Here is a 9,761-nt window from a genome sequence, read left to right as displayed (position 1 = left end):
CAAGTAGCGGGTTTGTTAAAAAGCCGAAACAAAAAGGCTTTTACATCTCATTTTGTATTCGAAACAGAAATGATGCGATATAGAACAAAAATGGTGCGATTTAAAACAGAAATGATGCGATTTAGAACATGAATGACGCGATTTGGAACAGATGCGATTTAGAGCAAAAAATGGTGCGATCTAGGAATAAATCACACCGCTGAGAGCCAATCAGATTGCACGGATAGCCAGTGATTTCAAAGTGGATGTAATAAAGGATATTACTTTATTTTAAACTGTTTGTGTTTTAAGGCCTCTACAGATTTGTTCTTGAAGTTTGCCACGAAAAATGAAGGTAGACTGAAACAAAGATGTATTTTGCGATATAGACGTGTCGAGTGAATCCTTGGAAGACTTTTTCTTCATGTTTGAAGATACAATGTATCTAATATATCCATCTCTTTTGGACAAAAGGAAACCAACATTTCCTTATAGTGTACTTAATCTATTTTTTGTGAAAATCTTTTGGAAAAATACTTTTCTTTTTAATATCATCCTGTAAACTTTGAAAGTTCGGCGGATTAACCATAAAAGTGTCAACCCTTCATTGCGCATTTTCATTGTGCGACAAAAATCAGAGTTAAGTTTCAAAAGGATTTCTGCTGAATACCCTTCAAATCTGAAAATGGGTAAAGTAATCTGATCAATGTAACGTTCATAATCTCGGACGAGGTATCTCGTCCTACTAAGAAACTGGTTATTTCCCTTTAATTTTGTTGAGACACCATGCAGTGACAAAAAAGAAAACACTTTAATGTTTTCAGAAACATTTTTTAGCTAAGGCCGTGTTTACAAGGAGGGAGGATAACCCTAGTGCTAGGGTTACCCCAGCAAAAGGGTTACTCTAGCACTCGCACATTTCTTCTTTTTTACAAAACGTGTTTACAAGGTAGGTAGGATTACCCTAGCGCTAGGGTAACCCTACCTGAGTGCTAGAGTTACCCTAGCAGGAGGGTTACCCTACCTGGCTCGTGGACGCTCTGCAAGGGATAACTCGCCTACCCGGGACAACATTCCTCCTCATATGCGTAAACAGTAATCTTGACAAATTGAACGGAATTATCCAATTTCTGAGCTAAATTATAAACATCTGGGCCGAGTTGTTCAAAGCTGGGTTAATACAACCCAGGGTTAATGCGAGATTTGAATTCATATTTGAAAGCTTAAAAAGCGTTTCAGCTTGAATTCTTTTTGTCTACAAGTTGATGATTGGAAGCTCTAAAAATAAGAGAAAATTATCCGAGAAAATGCTTTTGAACACAAGAAAAATAAACCCGGGTTAAACCCTAATCGGCCTTCGAACAACTGGGCCCTGAACAATATAAGGTATTTTCTGCATACGATGATAATATTTTCCCGTTTTTTCGTGAATTTAACGTGTTTTCCATAGAGAACTTCAAGTTTTAATTCAAATCTTGGACTTTGCCAAGAATGTCACGCATGACGAAACATATCAGCAAAGCTGGTAAGGTTGAAGCGGGTGATAGGGTAACCCTACCTGTGAAATGTGCTTGTAAACCAGAGCTAACTTTGACCCGCTTGCTAGGGTAACCCTAGCACAGGGGTAACACTCTCTCCTTGAAAACAGGCCCTAAGAGACTAGCGCTCTAATTTTCATCTTGAAGCTTACACTTCAATCCTGCCGGTAAGTGGAGCAGCATATATGTCGTATCTTTCCCAATTTTTTCAGAAAAAAATATAATGAAAGGAGCGGGTTGCACCAGATATGTTGTAGGCTCCAATACTATATAGGTTCCCAGTAGATATTTCTGTTTATACACCTTCGGCTAGGTTCCTCGCCTTCATTGTCTTTGTTGAGCTCCATTTCGTTACACTGGCCCCACAATGATTTGAAAATCCCGGGACGCATAGCTATGATCCCCAACGTTGCAGAAAAGGTAAATTTGAAAATAGCTGTCGTTATCTGGCTATTTTTTTTTCCAGCTAAAACAGTCGCAAAATCCGGCGTTCATAGTTCAAACGTCTACAATACACATAGGAGGGTTATACTTTCCAAATGCATTCATTTCCACGTAGATGGATATTCCCAAGAAAATGAAGTAAAATATAAGGTAAATACAGCCGACTTTGGGATTTAAAACCCACTTGTAGTAGTAAATTATTAGAAGTGTGACGGCTATGGAGCCTAGGATGAAGAAACAAGACACGAAAAGTCCGTGGCTGTTAATTACCACAGCCGAGTCATAGTCCCATACAGTTGTCTTGACAAGCCATGGAATACCAAGGCACAATAGGATATCGAATACGTTGCTACCGACTGTGTGAGATACTGCCATGTCCCCGTCACCTGGAAAGAAAACGGTTGATAGTCAAACGGGCACTTTTTTCATTAACCTGAGAAAAAAGCCGACATTCCGCGACGCCACCACTGGTTTTCCCGCGAAATAGCGTCTGAAGAACAAACACAGAAATTCCACATTAATGACGTATCACTACCCAGAACTGGGTAGTACTTCTGATTGGTCGTTGGTTGAAATTTTCCTTCATCCAATCAGAAGCGGATCTGGGTAGTGACATGTCACCATCAACATGAAAATTCTGCGCTCGTTCCTCGGACGAAATTTCGCGGGAAAACCAGGCGGATGGCGTCGCGAAATGTCGGCTGTTTTTTTCATTTTCAGCCTCCCACCCCAGCCCCCCCCCCCCCCCCAAAAAAAATCTATTCCTTCTTTCTTCTTTTCTTCCCGTATACCTAGCGTCTCATCCCGGCACCCATCTTCTCTTCTTTCTACTAAACTTTAGCATTCTTCTCATTTATAGCACTCACTCAGTTCCAAAAGTAAATAACAGAAATTTAGAATATTTAATATTTAAATTCACCCGGTTCTAAATTCTGTAGAGTGTATTTCTTTTGTTGCGGAAAGAGGACGATCACGATAAAGGATGTTTGCATCCAGTTTTCCCTTCCTTCCTAACTCTCTTCTTTTTCTCCCTTCTATTCTGATTCATTACTTTTTTCCTGAGGCTGTATTTTGTTTTTGTGTAAAGGGGACGCGCGCGCGCCGTTCCATCTAATGTTCCTGCACAGAATTATGCGCTTCGCACAATTGGGCAATTCATATCACGTTCTTTCCATACTGTTTCTATACTTTTAAGGTGCATTTGCCCTGATCATTTTTTTAAAGCAGGAATTAACTATCAGGTTGGACGTATACAAATATAATTTCAAAACTTAAGGTAATTCCGTGCAGCAGTTTCAGTCAACTTGTAGCAAAGCTGGTCTTACCTTTCTGTGCTACGAAGAGACTTGATAAACAGTCTGGCACGCTGCTTCCGAACGCCACCAGAGAAAGACCCATAACTGTATCGGGGATCATGAACGTGTACCCGATAATGGTGACCATCCAAACAAGGATGTACGAAGTGACCCCGATCCACACGATACAAATCACGAAGGAAAAGTAGACGTACTTCTGACAAGATTCTTTCTTTACATCCGGGATGGTGAAATAAAACGAAATGTTGATTGGGAGACCAAGGAACCAGCAGGTTCGTGCCCAGATCCCCTCGGGCGGGCTCCACGGAGTTCCTAGCGTCAGATCCGGGACCTCATGCGGCCTGTGTTGATCATATTCGTGATGGTGAGCGAGATGCTCACCGCTGTCTGAAAATTAAAGAAGGATTACTCAATTCGTTGTTTTTCTGTCAGCCATCTGAAGAGAAAATAAATATCTTTTAGCACCATATTTCTTATTTGTTGTCATTTTTAATTATCTGCAGCGCTATTTTTTTCTCCTTTTTTGACTCACCTCCCTTCTTTTTCTTCCTAAATAGTTTTTGAAAAAAGTTAAATACACCCAATCAAAGTTTCTTAAGAGGAACCAACTCCCTCGTTCAAAAAAACTTGATGTTTGGTTATCCACTTATTCACCTACGCTGGGCAGGACGCGACGGAGAGGTTGCATTGCGAAATGTCTTAGTACTTGTCAACAGTCTTTCAGCTCTATTGTCCTACGTGTTGCCCATTAGACACAAGAAATAGTAACGTTTGGACAGTAGGTAGCAGTGGCGTATTCAGTTCTTCAGATAAGGGGGAGCCCCGGTCATCCAAACCCTGGGATAAGGGGGGGCGGTCTCTCTCTCCCTTTGGGTCTCAGTTTAGTCTAAAAATAAGGGGGACTTGGCCCCCGGACCCCTCCCCTGGATCCGCCACTGAGAAGTAGTTGGTAGAGAAAACGCAAATTTGGATACTTGACACCGCTAAGCTGACAAAAATTTACCAGAATATCCTTTAACATCTTTAGATTCATCTTTGTCTTCTTTCGGTTTAACCTCACTTTCTTTTTCTTTGTCAGGCGTCTCTTTTTCAACGTTTTTTTCTTCATCTTTTCCCTGATCTTGTTCATGCTCTTCGTCTTCAGGAAGTTGCGAATAAGCTTGACCCTTGCCGTTTGAGGCGTGAAGCTCGGATTTGTATTCGGGGCTTTTTGTCTTGGTTACTTTGTAAAGCCACGCCTCTATGCGAGGATTGAAGTACATGATGAGGAGATATATGGAATAAAAGCAAACCATGGCTGTGGCTTCTGACCTAAATAATGGGCACAAATAGGATTATCTTATAGAAAACATTCATTCAAATTTAAAGAAATTCGCAGTGAATCGGCCATGGTCAAGACGGCAACATAATAACATAATATGCCTGGGAGTAAGGGATCGGAAGAATTTCGATTTATGACCAAGGAATGGTTCTGGAACTGTCAGGACACTCTAAGCAGGCGTATTTGTGGGGCTAAATTTCGTGCTTGTCTGAGTCGCTGTCCTTACTTTTTTTTAAGGCGGTTGCCATAGATGGATTGGTGGGGACGTAGAAAGTGTGACCAATAAGGTGACGGTCCCTTTTACCTGCCTCCTTGACATCGTTCGGTTAGATCTACTGAGGTTTTAGCAAAATTGGCCACGTTATTTGTGCAGGGGTAATCCAAAAACAATACCGCCCCTAGCTAGCTACGCAGCGTATTTTATATTAGTCCATTTTGCTGTGAGTTCGTCCCATGTCAGCTAATCGAAGTACAGTCTTGGATTCTGGACTACACGCTGTGAATGCCTGATTCTAGGTATTGGATTCTGAATTCCTCGTCAGTGGAACTTGGAATTCCGGATTCCAATTGTATGCGGGATTCCGGATTCCTGGAGTTGTATTCTGGATTGCAAAGCCAGGATTCTGGATTTCACTGATAAGCTAAAATTTCCCGGATTCCAGCATTCGGGTTTCCTTACTTTGGGCAAGTGAGTAATAATTAAAAAAAAAACAAAAAAAAAAAAAAAACGACATTCTTACCAAATTACCACGTTATCCATGAGCACCAGCATGAGTATTACAAGGCTAAACAGGTAAAACAAACTATCTCTGACAAGAGGCCACCAAGCCAAGTACAGAACCTGAGAGGAAGGTATTAAAATATACGGATCGAAATTGAGCGCTATTAAATGTATGAATTAGTTACTTAACAGACGTAACTTTTTCTAGAGCCCGGAGCGAGGTGGGGGGTACTCAACAAATTATTGTACCGGGAGGCTCCGCCCTGAGGTCCAACCCCATTACCTTTTTATATACCATTTTTCACGAAAAAGGTAGCCCTTTCGTATACCTTCTATTAACAAATGGTAGCCCCTTCACATACCTTGTTTAGAACTTTGCATCCCTTTTAACTGCTGTAAATGCATTGTCATTTAAATAGGAATCAATCACAAAAATAGAAAGTTTTCCCGACTTTATGAAGCCATCTAAAATTCATCTGTTCGGCCCTTTGGGCCCTTTCACAGACAGTCATATACTTCAACAAGTAAAATCCCTACCCTTCCATATACCTGAAGCCTGAAAAAGGTACCTCTTTCGGGCGGAGCAGTCTCGTATAGGCCATTATAGGGCCGGAGTTACCCTTCCCCCCGGTTTCTAGGGATGAGAAAAGTATAAACTGAACTGGCCGGGAGCTAAGCAAGTGAGCATAGGGACTTTCCTTGCGTCTGTACCATGCAATAAACCAGATAAGGTCCATTAATTTGCTGAGCAAGCGTTTCTGTGAGCGATAATATGTAGAGGCAAGACAAAGTTCAGACTAAAAATCAGTGAACACTATCGATTTGCGTTGGCCGTGTCTTTACTGGAATGTCTTTTACGAACATTTTTTGGTCAGCAAAACTAGCATGTTGGTTGGTGGGTAGACAGTGACATCGTAAGTCACAGACTGCCAGGGTACTAATCTACGCCACTTAGCTCCAAGTTCATGTATTTAATTGCTTTAAAAACATTGTCCTCTATTGGTTAAGATTTTATCGGGCAGATCTCTACATTCTCTATTAGATAAAAATAAGAAAGAGCGTACCGTCCCGGCTCCAATCCCGCAGACACCGATGACGAAAAGTACGTTGAATACTGCTGACCCCAAAATAGTCCCGACTCCTATGTCACCTTTGGTGATGAAGACACCTGCGTCAAAAGGAAGGAAATTTGTAGGTGAATTCTTGTATTATTTTTTTTCCTAACAAGTAATACTCGTTATTCTCTGATCGCGGAGGCCCAGAGTAGACGCCATTTTCACGAAGGACAGGGAGCAGTTCAAGAAATGAAGTTTACTATAGAATCGGGCCGGAAGAGCCACTGGGCTTTTTCATTTATCGAGTCAGTTGTAGAAGCATTTTTATGGAATTCCTCCCTCTGATTAGCTACTGAGATCAGTTTTTGACTGGATCACCACTTTGTCTGCAACCGTTGAATGGCGAGAAAAGCTACTCTGGTTTTGATTTCCAAGCGAACCCGTTTTACACAGTCTTGTACTTCAAGTACTTACCAATCACAGAGGCAAATAATTCAGGTGCAGAACTTCCTAGCGCCATAAAAGTAGCTCCTGCTACATCGGATTGAAGCCCCATCTTATCACAGATGATCTCAAGACACGGTACGAAGTAATCATCGCATACGATGGCTATGGCCCAGAACATATAGAAAGCCACTGCAAAGTTCACAATGACAGCACCATGCTGTCTTTGATATTGATTAAAGAAATCATTAGGGAATTCTTCGATTGATGGTGGAGTGCAATTTTTGATTTTTTTAGTCTTGTGAGCAAATAGATGCCGTGTTGTGAAAGAGCCGTCTAGAAAACGAAAAGAAGGTGAAAACAACAGTCACTTTAATTTGTAAATTCAGTATATGCCTAATACAAGCCTAAACTACAATCTACTTGCTTTACTGAGTAGGCTGCTTACAATATTCGCTCAAGAATTTATAATTTTGGTAGACTTCCTCAAACTGTTTCTCTAACATATATCTTGCTTACAAGCATACGTTGATGTGCACTCTATATATACTTTTCAAGAACAAGAGTATATGAAGAGGCCTACTGCATTGGCCAGAAATCAGTAGCTTGTGAGATCTTTTACAGCAAATTTTGGATTTTTGGATAAATCCTTGCGTTATCTGTAAGTGTTATCAGCCTCGGCCTACGGCTCGGCTGATAACACTTACCGAGACCTTGATTATTTAGGATATCACAAAAACCGAATCTAATAATTGTTTTGTTATGCTTTGTTTTGAAGAAAATAACGACATACACACCATCGCAAGTAACCTGAATTGATATTGCTATAGAGTCATACATTGCGCGCGTAACCTACAGATTAGAAAGTTATCTGCTGAGCAGATAACTAACTAATCTATGGGTTGCGCTGATTTCCAAAATTAGCTGTAGGGTCTAACCGATGAGAAAACAGCTATTGAGATATATAATAAAGTAGCCTTTAATAGATCTTAATAGCTCTCACGAGTCTCCTGTGGCTCAGTGGTAGAGCATCTGGGCTAATAACTAGCAGTATATACTAGGTTCGTTCTCCTATTGGTAGAACTCGGATGTTTTCTTAAGACGCACCCTTGTCTTTGACCAAAAGACATCTTTCTCCTAATTATGAAATTATGCGTGCAACTGAGATTTAATGCATCTACGGTTTACCTCAACCTCTTATACCCGGAAATTGATAAGTAGATTGGACTGTTGCGGCGGCACTTTTAAAACCAGCCAATCAGCAGGTTACTTACACGTTCAGGTGCAACAGTTGCTCGAAAATAAATTAGTTTTCTTTGCTTTAATTTTCAAAATTATGATCTTTTTATCCATTTAAATTTTAGCTAAAGTTCTCTGACTGAGATAAACATGACTAAAAAATAATGACAATTCTCTTAATCAAACTGGAGAACGACGTTTCTCTTTAGTAATTCTAGCAATTAGGACAGTAACCTTAAAATGTTTGAACATGAATCAAAAGATTAATTTCATCTGTCAAGTGATTTTTTGATTTTTTGGGAATAAAAGGTTCTCCTGCTAATGCTAGAACCGTTTGGAGATTAGTTGCTTTGGAAACTTACGACAAGAAGGAGAAGTTAGTTTATGACCAGGCAGGTTATACAGGTAATTCGTTCCCGCCCCCGCCTGGACCCCAAGTTATATTTCCTCCACAAAACTTTATTCATTTTTTTTGAAAATGTCACTTTATCCCACTTATTTGGTGTCAGGTCCAAAATGATTTTTTTCTCCTTAAGGTGGCAGGCATAATTTTACATACCAGCATCCAAAAACACTGGAACGTTTTGCCCAAAGATGGACTTGAAAAGCTAACGAGGAATAACGTGTTGCGGTTTACTGTTGTATGTAAGAACGCAATAAATTTGTTTTGTATTTAGTATTTTCACAGTTTCTTAATTCAAAAGATAAACATACCTGAAAGTTTTTCTGAAAGTGAGGAAGATTTTCTTGAGACATCCTGGGTCAGATCATGAGTTTTCCAAGTGTAAAAGGCAAAAAGCAGGGCAACGAAAACCCCGAATCCTAACTGTGCCTTGAAACTTCCCCTTCGTCTCATAACTACGATGAACGACGGAACATGATATGTAAAGTGAACTGGAAGAGAAGAATTTTCATTGGGAAACAAGTGAGTTGTTTATCGTTTGGTTACACAATACCGTATTTATGTAGTAAGCTATTGGTTATTTATAAAACGACCTGTAGCGAAAGAGCTTAAATAACCTGTCAAAGGCGGCCGTCCGTGACTCTTAAGTGTCGACACAGAATGGCATAAACAAACACCGTTCAATTTGCTGAGCTCTAACTCATCTTATATAAAAGAATTTAGTGAAGCAATTTATCTTATGGATTGATGAGACTATCTTTCTTTAACGCAATGGAGTCATGGCGTGTGACAGACAAACCCCGTCTGACTGAAAAGTAAACACCGATTTAGTTTAATTGGTTTGAGTAAACAGACTGAAACCAAACAAATGAAACTCAAAGACAAACCAGTAATTAGATGGATTATGCACAATTTTAGGACTTAACACAAATGCGCAAGCCATCTGGAAAACAAGTTTTTGAAGTTTTTGTTTTTATACCTTTCTTCTTGTCTCTGTCACTCTTTGCGATGTAACTTCTCGAGTGTCTACTGGCTATATTCATAACCCTGGCGTATCAGGCCCTGTCCACACGAATCCGGATATTTTTGAAATCGCTCGCGTCCACACTGTAATCTGCAACACTAGTGGTTTTTATTGTCACGCAACGCTACTTCCCACGAGGAGCATTGTGTGACGACACTAATAACGGCTGTGTAGCCGGACTATGTGCACACGAATCCGGGTAAAAAAGAATATACGGTTTCGAAAATGTCCGGATTTCTTGTGGACCGGGCCTTAATAATATAAGAAAATGTCCAAT

At 40.2% G+C, this 9,761-nt stretch overlaps 1 protein-coding gene across 1 annotated transcript; it reads right to left on the bottom strand.

Annotated features, from left to right (window-relative positions):
• Positions 1 to 246: 246 nt before the first annotated feature.
• LOC140938537 (sodium/potassium/calcium exchanger 4-like) lies at positions 247 to 8,976 on the bottom strand. Its single transcript, XM_073388020.1, has 7 exons — positions 8,772 to 8,976; positions 6,849 to 7,154; positions 6,384 to 6,487; positions 5,339 to 5,439; positions 4,281 to 4,588; positions 3,287 to 3,664; positions 247 to 2,347 (listed from the first exon to the last, which is right to left on the bottom strand). The coding sequence occupies exons 1-7, from the start codon at positions 8,911 to 8,913 to the stop codon at positions 2,016 to 2,018; spliced, it is 1,671 nt and encodes a 556-aa protein (XP_073244121.1). The 5' UTR covers positions 8,914 to 8,976; the 3' UTR covers positions 247 to 2,015.
• Positions 8,977 to 9,761: the final 785 nt, after the last annotated feature.

This window comes from Porites lutea, chromosome 5, assembly GCF_958299795.1.
Source record: "Porites lutea chromosome 5, jaPorLute2.1, whole genome shotgun sequence".
Taxonomy (NCBI): Eukaryota; Metazoa; Cnidaria; class Anthozoa; order Scleractinia; family Poritidae; genus Porites; species Porites lutea.
The sequence above is the reverse complement of the archived record's forward strand: the minus strand, read 5'-3'. Positions and strand labels throughout refer to the sequence as shown.

Bases quoted from the DNA above. Each gene is read 5' to 3' on its own strand.
- LOC140938537 (XM_073388020.1), bottom strand. From the start codon at position 8,913: ATGAGACGAAGGGGAAGTTTCAAGGCACAGTTAGGATTCGGGGTTTTC. The intron at 7,155-8,771 runs GTATGTTTATCT...TTCGTTTTCTAG, and splicing joins ACTTTCAGAAAAACTTTCAG to ACGGCTCTTTCACAACACGG. The intron at 3,665-4,280 runs GTAAATTTTTGT...TTTAATTTTCAG, and splicing joins AGATGTTAAAGGATATTCTG to ACAGCGGTGAGCATCTCGCT.